This window comes from Poecilia formosa, unplaced genomic scaffold (assembly GCF_000485575.1).
Source record: "Poecilia formosa unplaced genomic scaffold, Poecilia_formosa-5.1.2 Scaffold21, whole genome shotgun sequence".
Taxonomy (NCBI): Eukaryota; Metazoa; Chordata; class Actinopteri; order Cyprinodontiformes; family Poeciliidae; genus Poecilia; species Poecilia formosa.
This window is the reverse complement of record NW_006799960.1, coordinates 1,198,827-1,222,252: the sequence shown is the minus strand read 5'-3', so window position 1 is coordinate 1,222,252 and position 23,426 is coordinate 1,198,827. Positions and strand designations below refer to the sequence as shown.

The window sequence follows — 23,426 nt, the reverse complement described above, 5'->3', positions numbered from 1 at the left end:
ATATATAGTTTGAGTCAAAGTTAAAAGTATGGTGCAGTAAAAATGCACTCTTAAAATTACTTTTCATCTTGAAAAAGTTACTTCAGTAAAAACTGATACAATGGAGTTGTAGTACATGAGTGGAGGACCGTTATTATTGCGTCTAAGTGTATGTGTCTGAATGGAAGCATAAAAGCTGTAAGGCAGAGGAACGAGGCAGTCAAGTTGACCTCATTTTTACTGAGCACACAAGTGCAAAAGCATAGAGGTCGCCCCCCCCCAAAAATGCTCCAGGCTCATGTCAAGCAAAGGTAGTTTTAGCTTAAGTTATTCTGCTACAGCTCTAAAAAAAAGAAAAAGAAAAAAAGACCTCACACACGCACACACACACACACACGTCTAACTTACAATGAAGCCAAGCTTTTTGTAGTCTCTGGTGTACATGGATTTGCGCTTTTCGATGCTGCCTCCGTTGTTGGGCTCGCTCTCCACATCGAAGGCAATCCTTCGAAGCTCAAAGATGATGTCCCTCTGAGCCTGAACACGCAGAGGGGGGCATATTAAAGTGCAGCTCAAGAACCAGAGGCCACGTTATTCCATTCAGAGCTTCATAAGGTAAGAATCCTGCTGACTTATCTGAGCTGTCTGGCAGTTTATGAAATTAAGAGGGCCAACAACCATTTTCACACACTGCTTTATTAAGAGGCCAAATCAATATTAATTGTTAGTACCATCATGATTTCTTGATATCTGAGGTCGAATGTGAGGCCGTTTTTCTTAATGTAAAAGGTAATTATTGTACCTATTTTGGCAGCTTGATTACATAATGACCGCGGAGGTGGGTGCTTGTCCTCTAATAATCCCACACGCTACAGTCCAGTTGGACAAGACAAGAGTTTGCTGCTGTTAAAGGGCCAGGAAAGTGAATTGATGTCTAATCAATAAAAACAAACATGTCACTATGAATAAAGGCATTTTATTTAATTTGCAATCGATAATAAATACAGAACAAAATCCCTGTGCTGGGAAAAACTGGCAACAAATGTATGCCAATCCATCACCAGAGGTGAAGAAGTTTAACGGATTTTATTTTTGGAAGCCGTTGCACAACACTACTCTGGTTAATTAGCTGCAAAAATATTGTTTCTTCTGCCAAGTGTGAGATGAACTAAATAACATCATCCATTAAAAACCTTTTTTTAGAAGCATCGTGCTGGATATGTCTGAACACAATGCAAAGCTAAAGTGTCAGGAGAAGGTTTCTTTTTCTTTTTTTAATATATATATTTTTAATGACAGTAAAAGCTAGTGGTTTCAATTTATGGTGTTCAACTCAAAATGTATATATTTTTGAAACAAAAATACTTAAACGTTTCAATTATCTTAATTTAAAGGGGTTTTTTTTGGGGTTGGGGGAGAGATGATCCGAACCTGGTCCTGAGGATCCATCTTGGTCATCATGCGGTCCTCGAGCAGGTTGAAGTTGAGCACCTGCAGCACATACAGCTGATGCGCCATCTCATCATTAATGGGCGTGGGGCTCCGGATCACATTCTGCATGAGGACGTCAAGAAGGAAAAAGAGTTTTAATCAATAGAATATATAAAAAGGTGGAAAGTTTTATGACGACGAAGTGAGAAAAAGTCTGAATTTCGGGGGTGAACAAAAAAGAAGACGATGGGAAAAAATCAACTGAAAACACTGGGAATAAACTGCAGAGTTTCAGAAAAACTTACAGTGAGAATGATGGAGCGTAGCTGCTTCTGAGCTAGAATGTGGGCCATCTCCTGTGGATTTAGACAAAAAAAACAGAGGGAACACAAGGAATAGAGAAAAAGAACATAAGAAGAGAGAAAGGAGAAAGTGGGGAGTGATAAAAGTGAGACACCATATCAAGGCAAACCTCTGATCTTAAAATTTTCTATGCAAAAATGAAAAGAATAAAGAGTTCATGGCAGTTTTACGCAGTGACAGGCTGCAAAACAATAAGAAAAAGAAGCTCAAGACAGAAACTTAAAGGGGATAGTAGATGCGCTAGCAGATGTTCTTCTACAATGCAAACTACGAAGTGTGCTAATCAAGGGTGCACTTACTGTCAGGGGACAATTTAGGATGTCCACAATGTTCTCATCAAACTACCATGTCGTGTGCAGTGAGGAAGCAAGGTCAGAAACAGAGACAGAGAGGGTGAGTGAGTGAATGTGGCGGGAAGTTTAAAAAAAAAAAATAAATAAATAAATAATCTAATTTATGTCAGTGGTGCAGCTTGTGGTTCTGCTGGGGATTAGAGGAAGGAGGGCTGGAGTCCATAATAATAGTTTCACTGATGGTTGAGGTCCTTTTGTACGCACACATACACCACCAAGAATCAAATAGATGCTATTTGACGCTCACACTCTTAAAATAAGCAACAAGAGAACTGCCCGTTTGCAAAAATATATATATAGACGTGGACACATATTTTTATAGCCTGGTGACCCAGAAAAAAAAAAAGTTTCTGCAAACCAAGCACACAACAAAAATAAAAAAAAAAAGGCTTTACTGCAACTCTAGAATCTGTATGCGTCCCTTTTTACTGCCTAACGTTTCTTCAGCTCCGAGCGCTGAACACGAGACGGGCCCTCGAGTTAGCGTCATTCATAATTAATGTGAAAAGTGCATCGCCGGGCCCTGTGGTGCTGACGCGGGGAGCGTGTAATTGGCTACAGGTGAGAGGGAGAGATGAGAGAATGAACATCACTTTGGCAAAGACGAAGGGAAAGACAGACGTTCTCGTCGTCGAACACAGAGCAAACCAAAACGCACACAAAGTCACACATTTGTTCGTTTCACCGCTGCATCACAAAACTGCCGGTGACGCAGCTGGAAGCCTCACCTGTCTCTTCTCCTCCGGAGCTTTAAGGAACAGAGCGTTGATAACGGCGATGGTGTAGGTCTGGATGTCTTGATCAGTCCTGGAATCAATGGAAACGTGTGATTTATTTAAAAGTGATTCATGAAAACTGGGTTATTAACAAAAAAAAACTGTTCCATTTCATACCCCTGAAGGTGTGGGATGAGCTGCCCAATCGTGATCTCTTGCGCCACCTTGTGGTAAAGATCTTGACTGTTGAGCACCATGGACTCCAGGATGGCCAGGGAACGCTGCAGCACTGCTGTGTCCATGGCGGTCTTGTTCACAAAGCTGGCAATCTTTAGATCGTCAGAGAACACAGGGTTTTTTGTTTTTTTAAACAATGCAAAGGAGTCAGTCTACTTTTAACTTTTTCTGATGTACCGTGGTAGAAGGAAGTATTTAGATGTCCTGAATTCTTTCTACATTTTGTCATTTTTCTACATTATTTTCTTGGTGGCATTTTATGTCATACACTACCAGAGTAGTTCATTGTTGTGAAGTGAAAGCAAAGAGGCTAAGAGTTTTGCTGTAAAACATCTTGGAAAAACTATGTATAAAAAACAACAACAATAATAAAAAAAAAAAAACAGTTCGTTGTAATACATTCAAGGTTGTTGTAATCTGACAAACTGTGAAAAGGGTATTCCTCATGAAATATTTATCTATCTATCTATCTATCTATCTATCTATCTATCCATCTATCCATCTATCCATCTATCCATCTAGAGAATCACGGGCTCCCAATAAATGTAGAGCCTGGCTAATGTGGCATTTTCCTGGCTGACCTTTTTGATAAAGGCCACAGAAAACGTATCCCAGGAGACAATCCCATGGTCCATCAACTCCACAAAGGCCGTCAAAGTAAAGGACAGCAGGTCACCGAAACTACGGGATAAAAAACAAACACAAACAATGGAAAACTTCTCTCCACCAGTGGGCAAAGAGCAGCATTTCGACCCAAAGCCCAGACGCCTCGGGAAGCAACGAGAAGCAAGCGGTCAGCAGAGAGAGAGAGAGCGAGCGAGCGAGAGAGAGAGACAGAAAGGTGGCGGAGAGGAAGCAGAGCGCGACCTGAAAAAAAAAAAAGAACTCCAGGCTGCAAAATGGCTTGCTGAAGACAGAGAAGTAGAAACGAGCGTAGCAGGAGACATGGGAAAGAGGTTTTGAGCTCAAGCACAGACAGAATGGCTGCCAGCAAACAGCAGGGCTGTCAGAAGGTCGGCAGGAGCTGGATGGAGTTCATTCAGGACCGGAGGGTGCTGCTTTAACAGGACAGATGCAGTTACACAAATAAAGCAGAAATAAATTAAGTAGATGAGGTTGAGAGCGCGGCAGGAAGCCAAAGCAAGAAGTTATTAGATAACTGATTATCGTGAACCCGCAGGAGCGACCTAATTAAATAACCAGGGATTTGTTATTACTTTTCTCAAAGTAAAAAAAATAAATAAATAATAAAATTGTAGTAAAAGGTTCAACATTGTAAAAATGATTTGGTTTCACCAAAAGTGAAGCAATGCTGACCTCTGCTGTTTGTACCTGGCTTAACCTTCTTATGGTTACTGGTTTTATTAACGAGAAGTAAAACAAAGAACACCGATCTCAAAGTGAAACATCATCAAAGGTTAATTTAAATTGTCCACCCAGCCACTGACTATAGCTTATCCTTGCAGAGTCGCAGGTGGCTGGTGTCCATCTCCAGCGGTCACTTGTCAGGTCAGGATCATTTACCTCGGTAGTTAAATTACGGAGCGATACGTTTCGAGTCTCTGTTTTTTATCAACACTGACCATTAGGCCTTATGGGCAATAAAACCTGTTCTGCTGTTTTGGAGATTTAAAACGACAGTCAATGACGTCATAAGCGCTCCTACTCTAAAAAGTAAACGTAGTGGGTTAGTAAGTTCTGCTGCACAGCAGAGGATTAGAAAACAGTTTCACGGAAAATTAGTAACTCACACCCAGAAAAAAATCGAAACAGCTTTTTCTTTTACAAAAAATGTATAGAGAAATAAGAAATGATGGAAATAATGAAACTAAAGACTACTTGAGGCAAATAAAGAGGCAGTCCTCGTAGAAAGATGGAGGAGGGTCCTGTGACGATAAAAGCTTTGGACTAAGAACATCAAAGTCAAAAAGAGGCTGAACGATGGGAGCGCACGGACTACACCTTCAACCTGAAGAGAACCAAGATATAATTCGGGTGAAGACCAAACAGCTGAACCACAATTTGGGTAAAAGTGGTAAAATTTTAGGCAAAAAAAGGAGAAAGAAAAAAAAAAAGGGAATCTTGGTTTTCTTTTGGGTTTTTCGTGAACATTTTTGTCACTGGCTGCCCAAACCACATGCAGGAAATAAAATTAAGCATTTTCTTTTTTTTTTTTTTTTTTTAAAAGGGGAAGCCTGTGTTAAAATTCCCCTTGAGGCCAGAGTCTTAATCATGCAGACTCGAGCAGCGAGGTTAGGAAGAGAAGAGAGCCAGCGGTGTTATTACCCGACCGAAAGACGGAGCGGGAAAGGGAGGGGGGCTTACCATGGCTTCATAATCTTCTGAAGTTTCTGATAGCGCCTGCAAAGATTTGAGAAACTTTGGTGTCACAGAGGGGAAACAACATAAGAAAACCTAGAGCTGGCACAAAACAGGTGACAATTCTTATGACGCTAACCTGAAAGTGTTTCAATCCAAATTTTAATACTTAAGCACATCGTTGTTCTGTGAATCTGCTGGGATATTGAAAGCATGCAAAGCAAAATCAGATGAAAATGCAGTAAGCGACAAACTATTTTTTTTTTTTTCGAAGCAAGCCTAAAAGCCACATTGTGCTGCAAATACGCCTTAAAAAATGGGAAAGACGACAAAAATAGATTTACCTGTGAACAGACATGAGGTTCCCTTTGGAAGTTTACATTGACTCATTTTGAGTGAACATTTTTATTTTATTTTTGGGTTATTAATGACTCATACGGATGATTCTGTTTCCAGGTTGGAACGATCTCAAAACATACAACTTTGAAAAATTTCACAAACCGAGAATGGCGAAGATAAGTCATTGCAGATTTCTTTAAGGTATGAGGAACAAACTCAGGCTAAATGACTTAGAAAGACATTTTAAATTAGAGGAGGCAAAAATTGGGGTATTTGCCCACGATGATAAAGCACATGTTTGGAGGTTTCAACCCAGGTTTTCAAATCTAAGGACACGAAAGTTTTGAAAACCTTTTGTTTTCAAACCTTTTAACAGATTGTTTCTGTTTTGAAAGATGACTGAAGTGCAGAATATAATAAGCCAACAATGAAAAAGAACAGCTTCATGAAGGTTGATAAATTTCTGCTATTTAAATTGCCCATATTAATACACTTAACTGTGCTATTAAGTGTATTTTCACGTCATTTCTTTGACGTAAACCAGTTCATTTTATTCAAGTAATTCAAGAGTTTCACTGCATCTACATTTGCAGAGTGCTTAGAAGTCTGTGGATTTTGTCAGGAATCCTCTTGATACCAGCAAACCTTTTCAGAATGACTACAACTAAAATTGTGACAAAAAACAAAACAAAACAAAGTATGTTTAATAAAGAATTACATCTGCTATTCAAGTTTACAATTATTCTTGGAGTTGCTGTGCATATTCTTAGCTGATAGCAGCTTAAATCATTTTAACAGTTATCCTTAAGTAAATAAAAGAAGTCAGTCGTGCAATAAAGTCGGAGATGGGATGACATAAAATGCACTGATGTTGCTCTGACTAGCCAGCAAACTCGGGCCTCTAGCTATTCAGCAGAAGATGCTGTCATTGTACACAGATGCAATGAAATAAATTAGGTATGCTCTTTTTTCTTTTTGTTCTGATCTAAAAAAGAAAAAAAAAAGAAAAACATAACTTGCTACGCCACGTTTTGTCAGTAGAGGGCGACATCTGCTTGTACGTAACACAGCTCTGGTGGACAGCAGCAGCATCCCGCCGGCTGATTTCCACATGAATGCAGGGCCTCACGCTTTTGGGAGAGGCATCAGATCAAACAGCGGCTCTGCCCTCAGGAGCCTCAAGCATTGCGCCTCTTGAATAATTACAGTTCGCCAAGTTGGCTGCCAGGCGCACTAATGAGTGTGTGAATGTTTGTTTCTGATATCCATCTACATTTCTGGGTCTAATAAGCTCCTTTTGTTGATATGAAAGTGCAGCAGAAGCACTCGCTCTGCATCGTCTCCTTTACCCACACACACACATTTATCTCAAGCTCTCTCCAGCCGAATAACTAAAGCAGTCATTTACATAAAAAGTATATGCAATCAAAGAGCCCGGAGCATGAGCAGAGCTAACAAGTGTGATGCTGTAAAAGAAATGGACAGTAACACTAAATAAGAGGCAAGTATTTGCTCATTTTGAACTTCAGAATTTTAAATTAAGGAGTGATTTTCCATGTAACCAAACAGGCTAGTGGGCAGAAATGGGAGAGCATTACGGCGTTTCAGCAGAAAGGAAGACGTTTAGCTCTCTGGCCACAATTTGAACCTGCAAAACAAAAACTACATAGCACTATCGTTTTAAAAACCGGCACAAACTGCTTGGAAACATTCAGTGCGTAGAGTGTGACAGGACCTGACAGCGTGTTTTTCTTCTTCTCCACAGCAGGTTTAGATTTTCACAGCACTATATTAAGGACGTGTTTGACATTGTGTGATGTTCTCGATTTCATCAACTTTCTCTTTGCAGACCAAAGAGTTGGATAATAAAAACTGCATCAAGCATAAAATACTGATGGATTTCACCTTAGGAAACTAATGAACATTAATCTTCACCCTTGATGGTTTAAAGAGACACCCGTCCTCCGCTTAACACAAATCTTCAAAGATCTCAAAACTTGTAGCATCCATTAAACTCACAGGACCTTTTCTCTACACTTCCTGTTTTCACACCTGGGTGACACTTTACCTTGCCATGTATGCTGGTGAGCTGAAAAACAGCTGCTACATAGGAAATAAAGGTGATTTTGTTTGCTGAGCTGAATTTAGAGGATTGAGTATGTTGCTTTTGCTGTGCAGTCACAATTCCTATCTAATTATTTGGAGGGCTTTTTATGTTTAAGGGTCAACTAAACGTCTGATTACAGCGTTTCAGTGCCCTATGAGTGTGACCAAGAAGTGAAGCTCAAGCATCTGGCATGCTGAGGTGAGTGAATATTGGCCAGGTCACACAAGTGGCAGAAACAAATACATTCATGACGCATTGACAGCTATTGTCCAAAAATAATTTCTGCACTCTAATAGCTCTGGAGGGCCAGGTTTTCTTCCTTAAATTCAGTTCTATGTTAACTTTATGAGGACACACCTATAGACGACTGCACTGACAACTTGTGCAGCTTATGATTTGGGTCATGCAGACCACCAGTTTTAATCAGTCTGCATTTCTTCTGCTGTAGTTCTCTCTAAAATATATATCAACATGAAATGACTGTACAGAAAATCCGTTTTTCATCTGCTTGATAAGTGAGGGCTACTGTGTCACAGATTTAAATAAATCAATAACTGAAAACAAGAAAAGCAAAAACTGCTCCGAGGTTTAATTTGAGTTGGCGTCCTTAAAGTCTTAGAGCGTATTCATTTTGAAACGTAAATAAATGTCAATGGCTTCTTCCCAAATTCAGATGAAAACACATTTGGAAAAATGAGAGGAGAGAAAAATCATCTCAAGAGAAAGGAAAACACAGCGTAAGACGAGCAAACAGTTCAACTTACTCAGTGCCGCTTTCCACCATCTGAGTGAGCAGCGAGATGCCGTCCAGGTTGATGAACTCCTGCGCGAAGGTGATGTCCCTGGAAGCGTTGGCCAGGTCTTTCAGCGACTCCAGCTTTGCATCCATGCTGGACGACTGGATCCGTTCATGAAGCTGGAGGGCCGTCTGGTACTAGAAGACAAAAGACAAACATTCATGTTGTTTAGCTTTCTTTTCTTTTTATTAAATGTTGTTTAGAGAAGTCAAAACTTACGGGAGAAGTGGTTAGACGCAGGATGGAGCCATTTTTGATGTCATTGCGATTCTGTGGAAGATTTCCAACATGCAAGCACAAATTAGCATGCGCTCATAGCTTCTCTTTCGTCCCAGATGGAGGCTATAGTGAAAAAAAAAAATATAAAAATCTGACAACCAGACCTTTTCTGTGATGTAGAAATTTGTTGCATCGGCAATCTGCAGAGCATAGGTTTCATGGCTCCCCAAAGACCATCTGGAAACAAATGAAATAAAAACATGAACGCTTTAGCCGATATTTAAAAAAAAGTAAAGGAAATCTTGAACCTAATAGCATTTCAAAAATGTATAATGAAGAATAAGCACTTTCCAATGCATGCCGCACACTTACCCCTCACACACTTCCTTTATAATGGCTGAAAGGGGCTTTTTCTGCGGATAAAGAGGAAACGACATTAGGTTCACAGTCCAGACTGACGTTCCACTCAATCCAGAGTGGGCTGCAATTATTTCAAACAGCAGGGCTCGAACAATGAGAGACTGTTCATCTTGTTTGTTTGTCTTACTGCTGTTCCGAGTTTGCCGACCATGTGTAGTCTATTGCTCCGTTTCTTTCATTTTGTGCTGTACTAAAAGACCTTCTCAGGCCACAGCAGAGGCATCCTACCTCTAGCAGCTTTGAGGAGCGCATTAGTTCACATTCTTAATTGCATTTTTAAAACTTTTTGCTCATCTTAGCAGTACAATGAAACGCAACACAACTTCTCAATTCCTCAAAAAACTTTAGTTAAAAAAAACAAAAAACAAAAGCAAATAAAACAATCGAAAGTGAAACTTGTCTCTTGATTTAGATTAGGGAACATATGTGGGCACAATAAGAGGGAACAGAAAAGATTAAGCTTTAAAATTTAGTTTCAGATCGTGTTAAAGTACATAATCAAAATGCAGAATTGACGATAGAGTAAGTTATGTTTGTAAACATTCATAAATTCAACATCAAATCCCACGTAAACCTTACTCGTCTCAGTATTGATTTGTACACGGCAGCCGACTTGTTACCGAACCCAAAGGTTTCTACATTTTTTATGGAGAGACTCCACACTCAAACTACGAACTGCAGTGGAAAGGCTTTAAAATATGGAGCCTGCAAAAAAAAAAAAAAAGCAGAGCTGAGAATATGTGCAAAGAAGAACATAAAGGAGGAATGACAGAATAAAGGAGTCAGGAAAGGTTTTAGAAGGAAAGAAAAAAAAGCAGAGAGGTGCAAATGTCAGAAATATCAAACAACAGGAAGACAAAGTAAGTGGGGGGAAAAATGGACTAATGAGAAAAGCTAAAGAAAGAAAAATTAAAGAAAGGAGGTAAATAGAGTATGACAATAAATGAAGGAATAAAATAGAAGGGGGAAAAAAGGAAGGAGACACAAATGGAGGGAAAGAGGGACACAACATTTAAACAATATGATGGGTATAAACATCCGTAAACACAAATATTTTCCCAATTTTTCCTTTTTCCAGATGGAAAAAAAAAAAACAAAAGAAAAAACAAACAAACATTCTTCGAGCATTTTGAAATGCCACAAACCAACAAAATCCAAAGCAGATTCAGAAACCGAATCTCACGAGGCGGTGAGAGACGACGACTTTTCATAACGGCGACACTTCATTGGATGTTTTCGAAGGCGTTCGAGAGAAAGAGACCCGAAGCTTCTGATGTTACTTTTCAAACCTAACGGAGCCGTTGGGAGGCGTGATAATGTGGATGTGGGAGCTCAGTCTGCTCATAAACAATTTAGTTTCTTTTAAATAGCACCTTTTTTGGTGAAGACTTTTCACTTGGTTTTAATTTCTTTGGTGCCCAATGACTCATCCGCTAATAATCAAAGTTTAGAGTTGATAGAGAGGCTCAATAGCAGTACAACACTGGTCATGAACAATACTTGCAAAATCGGGAAAAAAAAATGTAGAAAGATGTGCAAATTGACTAAATAAAGCACTTTTTTTTTGTCAGACAGAACTGATGTAAATAAGTCAGGTTTGTTCTCTAGGATTGACTTCAGAGCAGTGCGAGAACAAAAAAAATAAAACCTGACTGGTTCATGTCTTGATATGTTGCTGTAATATTTCTACACTGCGTTTCCTCATGATGCTATCTATTTGTCCCCTCTGCGGCAAAGCACCACGATAACACAATGTCGCCACTCCCATGTTTCATAATTAAGTCGGTGTTCTCACATTTGTAAGCTTCCCCCTTTTTTCCTCCAAAACGCGACGATGGTTTTTGTCACTGAATGCATTTGCTCTCTAGTTTCTTTTGATGCTTTTGGAATACTAGTAGTTGCCTTTTAAACCATGTTCAAACCGGACTTATTGCATTGTGAATAATGGCACTCTCGAGCCAGCTTCGGTTATTTTCCTCAGCTCTTTTCATTTTGTTCATTTGGCACCGACGTATTTATATTTTTATATGAGATTCAGGTTTTTCTCCCTGATATCACGTTTTTTTTTTTTTGTTTGTTTTTGTTTTATGTCACAATAAGAAATAGTATGTTTGATTGTAGTGAATGTAAACTTGTGGGTTTGAAAAAAAGTAATTGGAAAAAATCTCGCTATCCAGGCATTTAGCAAATAGTGACTATTTTGGTGATCTTAACTAAACTAAAACAAAAAAACGTTTAGGATGATTCAATGTCAGACACCAAATAAAAAATAAAAAATAAACAAAGAAACCCCGTCATGCATCTTTTCCTCCAGTGTACAGAAATATTTGGTTTCAACTGAATGTGTCAAGTCAAATATACTGAAAGATTCCCGGATCGTGATGAGGGCGTCCCTTGCATGAAGGATTAGTCTTTTCATTTCTTAGTTTTTTTTTTTTTTTTGAATTTGCAAAATCTATTTTGTTCCTCTTTGAAATAATTCAAGTCATTCAGATTCCTCTAAACCTAAACAGTATTTTTTTTTGATAAACATAAGGTAAATAAGGTCGCATACCGAGCAGGGCGTAATTGAATTCGGCGATTTGGATCACTGCCGCCTCTGTGTCATTATGCATAGACGTACAGTTTCGTATTTTGGCTGCACTGCTTTGTTGTCCTATAATTGTCACAATGCAGCAGACTTGCGCTTTGTGATGTACGCCCTGGAGCGCAGTGCGCTAAGAACTGAGAAAGCAGAATAAAAAAAATGTAAATATGTATTGGGTCAAATGAGAAAGTCAACTATTGCTGTTTTTTTTTTTTTTTTTTAAGGTAAACGGTGCTCTGCAGCCCAAACATTGCAGCAAATGTTTAATCCTATGACTTTTGTTGTGCGGCCTGTAAATCAGATCAACAGTTGTAGTGTTTTTTTGTCCATGTAAACCTCAAAACAAAACCATCAGTATCCTATTCCTTGAAGTCCACATTTTCTTATAGGTTACAATTATTGTTTATTATCAAGTACTTAATAACAGCCGGGACAGAGAGCTACCTTCCCATCCTTTGGTTGAAAAACATTTTCCCAACAAAACCATTTTTTTTTTTTTAAACACTACACTACTTTGCACTTTTACCAGCATTTTTGAGCAAATGCTGGTAAAAGTCAGACATTAAAGATATTTCTATATACGCCTCTGCTACGAAATGACTAGTCCATTTGTTGGGATGACTGTCCTTGTCTCAGAACACAAAGCAGCAGGAGAGAAGCCTTTGCAATGATAACTGGCAATAAACTTGTATTTTTTTGTTGTTGTTTCGCTGGATTTTGCCAAATGTCTTGCAAGGAGTTTGTAATGCAGACACAAAGAGTGCTGCCTGTTGGATGTGTGTGCATATCACTACACTTTATACGCAACTCTTTAATTACTCTCACTTAATTATATCTGAAGAAGACTTCGCTGGCAGCTCAGGGAACATCGTCTTTGTCAAGGACACTTCGCCATGCACGGGGTTAGTGAACCTCCAGTCTGTCAAAGGCAACCTGATGTAAACCCCGTTTTCTGGCCAACTTTATGTTTTTCTACATTTCATAAATGCTCTGATTTCAACAGTGTTGTAATAAAATCTGCATCGTTGGTGCATCTTTGTTCATGTTTCGGCAGATAAAAAGAGGCTGGATCGTTATTTTTCTATCTATGCCAGTGAAATTAAAGACAAATACAATGGAGTATTCAAATTAGGCAGGAAAATAATGTGAATGAGGGCAAAATTTAGCAGACATAAAGAGGCTGCCAAAGTCTACTTGCCGTCTTATTACATCATGGCTTTATGTACGTTTTAGAGATTATATCCCTATATGGAGACAGAGGTCAAGTGTCAGAAATTGAGAGGAAGTTCTGAATTTTAGGTGGCGAGCTATGAACACGAATCAATTAAGTTTCAACCCGTGAGCGTTCAACTAGTGCTCGTTAAGGGTGAACCTGCAAACCTCAACCAGATAAATTAGACAACACAAAAATCGACAGAAGCCGGAAACAAACGCAAATGACTGCAAACACATCAGCATCCGCACCAAAACAGCTCCCATGCAAACACATCTGCATAATGAAATCGCACAAGAAGGGGCCGTACCCGCATCAACAATTAACGGAACAACAACAAAAACAAAAGCAGACGCACACATTTGCATTCACGCGCACCCCCGCTTATAAACGAACAATCTTTTTGCTGGGTTCAGACAACTCAAGCAGCAGAAGCCCACTCCTCATCGCATGACTCAGACAGCCATATGCTACTGCAGGGCCTATTGTACCGAGGAGATGCAGGAGGAGGAGGAGGAGGAGGAAGAGGTGGAGAGACAGGGAGGGGAGGGCTGGTGGTAGAGGACAAGAGAAGAAGAGGAAGAGCGCAAGTTTCACAGTAACAACACAAAGGAGGGAGGAGGAGTGAGCGGGGGGGATGAATGAGAGGGAGAGGCAAAGAGCGACAAGAAGGAGGAGAAAAGAAATAGGTGGAACAAGAGAGAGAGAGATGACAGATAAGAGAGTTGGAGAAACGCGGAGGAACGAGCGACGGAGGCAGGTGGGTTCAAGAGCTTAAGATGCAAAACTATACTAAAGCCAGTTTACAATAAGTAGTTCGTAAAACATCTCAGCACATCCCTCAATCTACACTCTGTATTTTTTTTTTCCAAAACGACTCGTAGGAAAACCAGAAGCACAAGTACTCCATAGTTCAATGCCCCATTCATTGGATTATCCAATGAGAAGGGCATTTGTAGCTCCAGTTGCCTCAGTGACTCATAGCTTGTACAGTAATTAACCCATCTGTGAGTCACACACACACACACACAAACACACACACACACACACAACACACACACACACCACACACACACACACACACGGGCACAGAGAAAAAGGCCACAATCAAACAGCAATCATGTCCTCTTTATGCGAGGTAGTCATTATTTGGGCTAATTATTTTATTTAGTCACCGTTTGTCAGACACCGACCATCGGTTGACATTCAGAGCAGGCCGTAATGATAATTTAAAAAAAAAGGTTAATATTCACCTTAAATTAGCAGCCAGCGCGCTTAAGCAAATTGTTAAACTTCAAAGCAGTTCAGTTACCAGCTTTTCAATGAATCTAATGATGAGAAATTAAACCAAAGTTCTTGTTTAACTACACACTTTCAAGTTAGAAGCCCACTTTGTTTTTCTTTTTTTCTTTTAAATTTGTTGTCCAGCTCCCACTGCAGCAGCTGATTAAAATCCCAAATTGACATTTCATTTCAGTAATTACAATTATGTAACAATGTAAAGTCATGTTATGATCAGATAAGTCATAACATGTTCATAAATTAGCTAAAAATACAACTAGGTGGAGTAAAAAACAAAAAAACAAAAACAAAAAACAAGCAGTCAGAGTCGAAGGCCAACTTCGGTGCAGAGATGTGGGAGAAACTCAGCGCTTTGTGAGGTAGCTATAATATGGTGAGATTTGCAATATGTGCCGCTAAATTTCCCAGTAGACATCGGCCCCTTATTGATATAGTTACACAGACATTTATGAAACTTTCTGTTTCTGTTGTTTGAAGTCGTTTTAACAAGCTGTCAGAGGACGTGAATGTGTTTTCTGTGTGGAGCACAAAGTAATGGAGCGCTACTCTTCCTCCACACGTTGCTACCCGCGCACAGATAAGCCTTCTTCTTATTTACGAAAAGACCAACACGGCAGTTTGGAAGATATGTCTGGTCAATAAAAGCAAATGCTCTTTTAAACTGATTATGCTATTTATTTTCACTCATGATTATCTCACTGCGAGAATCTCACAGCGGCCTGATGATCTTCTAAATACCAGCAAGAGACTATTAGAGGAAGTGCGCAATATTACATAACAGAGATTCTCTCAAAACTAACCATAAAGATGAATTGTTTTTCGTCTTTTTGGGTTTGTTGGATCACAAACAGACAGGCTCAGACTGTTACTGTAGCTCAAATGTTGAGCCTCCACCCAGTCACGAAATCAAAACGAGTCCTCAGCCAATAATATGAACCTTACAACATGTCCATAATGCGCTCATCTGTGTCTGAGTGGGTGTTAGAGGGAGAAATTTCCACCGAACCAAACTTGTTTTTTTAAAATCCCACTGAATGAGCAGTCAAGATTATTTTTTTTTGTATTTACTATATAGATGTAACCCATTTACAAGCAGCTGTTGTTGAGTGCGAATATCTGTTGATGCTACGGCAAGAATGTGGTGTGTAGAGCATCAAATATACATTATAGTAAAATCTGAATTTCTAAATCAAAACTCTAAACATTTACATTGATCTAACAGGGACTGCATGAGGCTATAATGAACAAATTCTTGAAAAAAAAAAATTGTTTGACGGTGATGAAAGTTTTATTCAAAATCTTCCCGTCTCAGACGTGCGACACCATACACCCGTCTTGCTGGGCTGGGCGCATGTGTGAACTTACAGCGAGTATGAAAACAACTCTTTATATGGGATCCAAAATAGATTTTATTTTAATCACAAGTCAACTATCAAATAAACTGGTGCAAGGACTTCAAAGTACTACTTAAGAATTCAAACGGAGTTTAAAGACTTTGGTTAATCGAGAAAGCTTGATTGCCGCAGTCAGTGTAATAACTTTGAAGCTGTGCTTGTGTAGCTGTGTTTTTCCATTAGAGATCTTTAATTAAGAGCCCTACCTTTGGGCTAATTAGACTCATTATTGAGAAAAATGAGAGAAGCTGCTTTTAGCCCGGATCCCACCTCCCTGTTGCCCCCCCGAGCGTCTTTGTTAGTTACACAAAATCTGATTATTGTGCGCCAGTGTGTTCACACCAAATATGCACTATGTATACAGTGTTAACAAATTGTCAGCTGTTTAACTCTAGTGATGTGTGGATGTAACAGATAAAGAACGACAGTGTTTTTATAAGACACCCACCTGGTCTATCTCCATGAGCTTCGGGAAGGCCCCGGGCCACTCGATGGCCACCTTGACGATGTCTGCCGGCGGCGGCATGGCTGCCGGGAGAGTGCTTGGCGCGAATCTCGCTGCCTCACACCACTGTCAAACAACTCTAGAGACGGCTCATCCAAATCTGCAAACAGAAAGAGCAGCACGTTGGTCCAGAGGTACGTGGTTACGCAGAAGACGCAGTTCAAAGACTTTTCTTTGAGCAGTGAGGAATTGCAGACATCCCTGCTGGCAGCGTCAGCAGAGATGTCGTCAGTATTACAGGTTCAAACAGTTGGCGACATAATGAAGATTCAAAATTAACCTGACATTAACAGAAAAAAAACAAAACATTAAAGTTGGACTCAATCGGGTTAAAAGCAGGAAAATCTAAACTAGGTTTGAAATGGACAGAAGAGAAGCCACCAATAAACCTTTGACATCAAACCTACTAGAAATGTATGAATCATGTGTAAAAGCTCTGTGCTAGGAAACCAGACAATTTAAATTAAATCCACCTGATAATAAGAATGGGTGACAAAAATCAACTAAAATCGTGCAGGAAGCTCAGTAATGGATGCAAAGTGTTTAGTCTATTGCAACTCACTAACGGACATTTATTTAAATATTAGTAGAGATCTGAATTTGTGTGTGTGTATGTGTGTATTTTGAGCCTGTATGCTGTATTATCAGTCCATCTACTCTGAAAAAGAACAGTTTAAACAGATTTAAATAAACAAATTGCATTTCAATCTCATTGCCCATTATGACAATCTGAAAATGACAGTCATTTTTCTTTGATATGTGAAAGTGTATAGAGTGCGATCAAAGGCTTTGCATAAAAAGGATTTCCTGAACAAAAGAAAAAAAAAGACAGAAAACCCTGCAAACTGAAATTTGACAACTACTGTTTTTATTTATTTATTTATTTTTACCACAGATTGTTGTTACAGTACGTAAAAGATGATGACCACAAGTCAAAGTGTGAACGCACTCCAAATCTGCACGTTTACTCGAAAACAATGATGCGCTCACCGGATTCAAACTCAAAGACAGCTGAAAGCCTCTCTCTGCTCCTGAAGGTAATAAATGCACACCACAGTGCTGGACTCATAATCCAGGGTTCCTCCAATCTGAATTAGGGCTCTTGAGAGGGCATAAAGAAGCACAATATGTGAGGGAGGCGCCAGCAACCAGACTGACCTGAAAAACTCAGTGGGCTTCCAAGATAAGCCAGTTAGAGGACCAGTGGCAGAAAAAAAACAACAAAAAAATCGGCCAAATCACAGCCACTCTGAGGCACACAAGTGGGGCTTTGTGCGTGCGTGCGTGCGTGCGTGCGTGCGTGCGTGTGTGTGCGCGCGCGCAGGGGAAGATCTAATGAAACCTACTGGTGCTCACAGCTATAAAGTGGAAAAGTGGAAGTTTCATACAGCATATGCCATCAATTATTTATTATTTATCCCTGTCTGGAAAGCTCAGAACATCCAAGTTTCTGATGAAGAACTTGCTATACTTTTTTTTTATTTTTTTTTTTTAATCTTAATCCATAATGCATAAAAACTGTCTGGGACAAATTCCTAGGGGAGTATCGTTGTGCAGAACATTTTGAATGCTGATGTATAAAATCCCGTATGCATGGTTATGCACAGAATGTGTGTCCATTCGTCACACACACAAAACAGAGAAAACCCTCTGCACCCGAAGTCACAACGCAACCAGAAAAAAACACACGTCCCTTTGTAAATATACAATAATTCAAAAGAGAGTATACATAATAATAGCTCCCTAGCTTTGTGTGCGAGTCACCCCATAATAATCCACGTAACCTTAATTCAAGAGGCCGTCGTCATGGCAGCTGCTGCATCAATAGCATGAGCTTTCGGTGCGATTTTCTTTTCTAAAACAGGTGACACACTCAAGTCACATCGGCCACTCAAGTCTCACCGCAGAGATATGAATGAGTTGAACTCATTCGACAGCAGGCTGGCTCTTTAATATGTGTTAAATGCTTCCGGAGGCTCTGAAATTACACTCAGCGTATGGAAGATTTGAAAGATTGCCTTTTTATTTTCCACTATGAACTTGTGCTGAAATAAATAATGCTTAATGGCAAATACCAAGGCGCTGACTGCAGCCACGTGATGAAAACAAACAGCTAAATACTGAAAAATATCAGCTGGGACTAAAAGTCTTGGATTGGCCGCGTCAAAAGTCCAGCTTAAGATAATGTGGCTGAAATAAATCAATTCTGAAGTGGAACATTTTTTTTTTGTTGTGGCTACTTTATAACATAGGGTAAGGTTGATTTTTAGACAGAAACAAATGAGGATGGAATCTGAAAGATTTTTACGTTTACTTGTGCTTTTTGTAATACTGTCCAAAACAAAAACACAAATAAGTTACAAAAAAGCTAAAACAGAAGAGAAAGTAAAGAAATACATACTTTTCACAGCACTGTACATCCTGTGGTACTGTATACATACACTCAGCATGTGTGATTTGCTTACTCATCTTCGGCAGATGAAAACATGTTAGTCATCGACACGTCTGTGTCAGGAAAGAGTAAAGACAAAGAGACAGTGGCTGAAAGCTAACCTCTGCCACAGCCTGCCGAGACTCAAGCCACATGTTTAGCAGCAGAGCTGGTCTGATGGTCGGATGGATGCTGGGGCCACCACTACGGCCCGCACTGAAATGAATCGACAGCTAGGAATCTGTGTTCGGGATCGTAAGGCATTTGAGAAGATTGTATCTCTTAACAGCGACTGGACAAGTTGGAAATTTCTGGAGAAACACTTTTCTGCCCCCTCCCGTACCCCCTACACGGGCCAAGTTATTAGGTTAGGTATAGAATACAACACATTTTGCTTCAGCACAACTACATGCTACATTAAAGATGGTTAACACTGCATGTTTTGATTTTTATTAAAACAAATAAAAAGCAAAGGAAACCTTTTTTCTACAAAGCTATAGTTGAACAACTGTAGCTTCTGCATTCATCTAGACTAAATGATGGGTTGTAAATTGATTTTGCAGCAACGTTTCACGTTCTAAGCTAGCATTAGAGGAAACATGGCATTGCTACATTTTAAGAATGAACCAGTTTTGGTTTCTTCACCCCGTTAAAACTTAACAAGGAACACAAAATAGGTTTTTACTACCCAACAAGTAATTAAAGTAAAACAAAAAAAATAAAATAAAATAAATCCAGCCCCAGAGATTTGCAGGAGTTTCCATGAGGCGTCTCCTTCAATATATTAATGTAGCTGCAATTTGCAAGGATAGGTTATGGAATAATTGACGAATTGAGTATTTTCACACGGCTATCACAGCACAATAGCATTTCTATGTGTTAGTGGTTATCTATGACAAGCGTCACTTACACACTACATAGTTTCTTACTATTTGCCAACACTGTACATGTCGGCATGAACTGGTTACCACTAAAAAGGTATAGCAAGATTTTACAGAGGTGGGTTTCTCATACCAGCACATCTCTACTCAGTAAACACACCAATTCAAAGTCACTTAAATCCTTTTTCATTCCCATTTTAATACTCGTGTTGAACTTCAATATGTCATCACTTTTAGATAAATGCATTGAGTTGCTGCAATATGATTCACAGCTAGTTGTCAGATAAACAGTCATTGCATGTAGACAAAAGTAGCGATATTCACCTCTGAGAAGGTAATTCAGATTATCTGCTAAGCAGCTGCCGATAGGCTGGTCACCTGAGCAGATTGCCCAATAAACAAATTAAATCAGCTTGTTATCCTGAGTAGAATGACAAATAGATATCATGTTCTGTGCAACGAGATCTCAACTACAAACAAAAAAATTAAGGTGGTCTGTGTCCTTTTTTGTTTAAGTCAGTTTATCAAGCTTAAAATAACAAGATACACAAGTTACAAATGTGATTATTATTCATACAATAGTCACCAGTAGTAACGGTGCTTTTTTTTTTCTGTTTATAAAAATAAATAAAAAAAGTAGAACCAAGCAACTTTATTAACTACTGTGAGGACTACATGTTATGTATTTTAGCTGTTACAGCAAAAACAACAGAGATCCCAGATTTCTAAGAGAGCATTTTGCCCACCACAACATCACTGAGTACATCTTGTCCTCTATATGCAACCACAAAAAGTCAAGTTCTCACCGAGTCCCTCTAATGGACGGAAACTCTGTCTGCGCACTCAGTAGTTCTCATTTGGATGACGACCGTCAGTACGAATGCAAAACTAAAACTGGAGAGACCATGTATATACCTATTGTTTTTTTTTGTTTTTTTTATGAAATTTTTGAAGATGGAAAAAAAAAAGTAATCTGTTTAAAGAGAAACACACGATGTCTTGTGGTTATTTATTGATCAACAGCATCATAAGACATTACCAAGAGATGCAAGGTCACTGTTTCTTTATCAGGGAAAAATATTTTCACCTGCAGAGCTCTGGGGTTTTTTTATTTTTATTTTTTGTTTTTCTTCTCTGCAATGCATTGTGGGTAGATGCATAAACTGTCGAGAACGACCCCGCTGTCTGCGGCACGGAAATAAACGTGACTTCTATTTGTACTTTTCAGTTCAAACCAGAAAGCAACGTACATCGCAGTAAAAACAACAAATACATGGATGTGCAGCATTATGGTTTTTTTTTTAAGTTTCTTTATCTTTTATTTTTCCCATTTAATTGCAAAGGCAGACCTTTTCAACTGTCATTTAAACACCTTTGCTCGGATCTAATCGAAATTGATCATTTGCATGCAACCGATGAGGGAAGGTTTGTTAGTCTGTTCTCTCCAAAATAAGAGGCTCTCCTCCCGACAAGAGCACTGCATTGCAGCCCGAAGGCTGGCTCCAATAAAAACACAGAGGGTATGCTTTGTGTGTATGAGTATATTATTTCAAGCATCTCGTCATCTAACAGCGACTTCAGATGACGCAAACATGGTTACCCTCTGGGATTATTGGCTGGAAAGACACACAAAACATGCAGGAACACACACTCACGCACACGCACGCACGCACACACACACACACGCACGCACACACACCAACCTCAATGCTGGCAGTCGGGGCACATCTCTTTAAAAAACAGGGTTAAATCTAATTTAGAGACAAAGCGGTGTGACACACCACCACACCATGAGCAGCTTTACAAGAAAGCCTCATCTGATTAACATGTTCTTTTTTNCATCAGCATCCGCACCAAAACAGCTCCCATGCAAACACATCTGCATAATGAAATCGCACAAGAAGGGGCCGTACCCGCATCAACAATTAACGGAACAACAACAAAAACAAAAGCAGACGCACACATTTGCATTCACGCGCACCCCCGCTTATAAACGAACAATCTTTCTGCTGGGTTCAGACAACTCAAGCAGCAGAAGCCCACTCCTCATCGCATGACTCAGACAGCCATATGCTACTGCAGGGCCTATTGTACCGAGGAGATGCAGGAGGAGGAGGAGGAGGAGGAAGAGGTGGAGAGACAGGGAGGGGAGGGCTGGTGGTAGAGGACAAGAGAAGAAGAGGAAGAGCGCAAGTTTCACAGTAACAACACAAAGGAGGGAGGAGGAGTGAGCGGGGGGGATGAATGAGAGGGAGAGGCAAAGAGCGACAAGAAGGAGGAGAAAAGAAATAGGTGGAACAAGAGAGAGAGAGATGACAGATAAGAGAGTTGGAGAAACGCGGAGGAACGAGCGACGGAGGCAGGTGGGTTCAAGAGCTTAAGATGCAAAACTATACTAAAGCCAGTTTATATTAAGATAAATAAGTAGTTCGTAAAACATCTCAGCACATCCCTCAATCTACACTCTGTATTTTTTTTTTCCAAAACGACTCGTAGCAAAACCAGAAGCACAAGTACTCCATAGTTCAATGCCCCATTCATTGGATTATCCAATGAGAAGGGCATTTGTAGCTCCAGTTGCCTCAGTGACTCATAGCTTGTACAGTAATTAACCCATCTGTGAGTCACACACACACACACACAAACACACACACACACACACAACACACACACACACCACACACACACACACACACGGGCACAGAGAAAAAGGCCACAATCAAACAGCAATCATGTCCTCTTTATGCGAGGTAGTCATTATTTGGGCTAATTATTTTATTTAGTCACCGTTTGTCAGACACCGACCATCGGTTGACATTCAGAGCAGGCCGTAATGATAATTTAAAAAAAAAGGTTAATATTCACCTTAAATTAGCAGCCAGCGCGCTTAAGCAAATTGTTAAACTTCAAAGCAGTTCAGTTACCAGCTTTTCAATGAATCTAATGATGAGAAATTAAACCAAAGTTCTTGTTTAACTACACACTTTCAAGTTAGAAGCCCACTTTGTTTTTCTTTCTTTCTTTTAAATTTGTTGTCCAGCTCCCACTGCAGCAGCTGATTAAAATCCCAAATTGACATTTCATTTCAGTAATTACAATTATGTAACAATGTAAAGTCATTTTATGATCAGATATGTCATAACATGTTCATAAATTAGCTAAAAATACAACTAGGTGGAGTAAAAAAATAAAAAAAAAACAAGCAGTCAGAGTCGAAGGCCAACTTCGGTGCAGGGATGTGGGAGAAACTCAGCGCTTTGTGAGGTAGATATAATATGGTGAGATTTGCAATATGTGCCGTTAAATTTCCCAGTAGACATCGGCCTCTTATTGATATAGTTACACAGACATTTATGAAACTTTCTGTTTCTGTTGTTTGAAGTCGTTTTAACAAGCTGTCAGAGGACGTGAATGTGTTTTCTGTGTGGAGCACAAAGTAATGGAGCGCTACTCTTCCTCCACACGTTGCTACCCGCGCACAGATAAGCCTTCTTCTTATTTACGAAAAGACCAACACGGCAGTTTGGAAGATATGTCTGGTCAATAAAAGCAAATGCTCTTTTAAACTGATTATGCTATTTATTTTCACTCATGATTATCACACTGTGAGAATCTCACAGCGGCCTGATGATCTTCTAAATACCAGCAAGAGACTATTAGAGGAAGTGCGCAATATTACATAACAGAGATTCTCTCAAAACTAACCATAAAGATGAATTGTTTTTCGTCTTTTTGGGTTTGTTGGATCACAAACAGACAGGCTCAGACTGTTACTGTAGCTCAAACGTTGAGCCTCCACCCAGTCACGAAATCAAAACGAGTCCTCAGCCAAT

The 23,426-nt window shown here is 39.6% G+C and overlaps 1 protein-coding gene across 4 annotated transcripts in view; it reads right to left on the bottom strand.

Annotated features, from left to right (window-relative positions):
- elmo1 (engulfment and cell motility 1 (ced-12 homolog, C. elegans)) overlaps positions 1–16,409 on the bottom strand; it is a 64,189-nt gene extending 47,780 nt beyond the window's left edge. Inside the window, exons 1-13 of one of the 4 annotated variants that reach the window (XM_016669253.1) lie at positions 16,225–16,409; positions 9,233–9,273; positions 9,025–9,097; positions 8,861–8,911; positions 8,609–8,778; positions 5,405–5,440; positions 3,661–3,760; positions 3,020–3,171; positions 2,855–2,933; positions 2,073–2,114; positions 1,716–1,766; positions 1,411–1,533; positions 388–516 (exon numbers count right to left, since the gene is read on the bottom strand). In XM_016669253.1, coding sequence (XP_016524739.1) covers positions 388–516; positions 1,411–1,533; positions 1,716–1,766; positions 2,073–2,114; positions 2,855–2,933; positions 3,020–3,171; positions 3,661–3,760; positions 5,405–5,440; positions 8,609–8,778; positions 8,861–8,911; positions 9,025–9,097; positions 9,233–9,273; positions 16,225–16,302 — 1,125 coding nt within the window. In that variant the 5' untranslated portion in view covers positions 16,303–16,409. The remainder of the gene's footprint in view (positions 1–387; positions 517–1,410; positions 1,534–1,715; positions 1,767–2,072; positions 2,115–2,854; positions 2,934–3,019; positions 3,172–3,660; positions 3,761–5,404; positions 5,441–8,608; positions 8,779–8,860; positions 8,912–9,024; positions 9,098–9,232; positions 9,274–16,224) is intronic. The other 3 variants (XM_007547587.2, XM_016669254.1, XM_007547588.2) reach the window with 3 other exon arrangements.
- Positions 16,410–23,426: the final 7,017 nt, after the last annotated feature.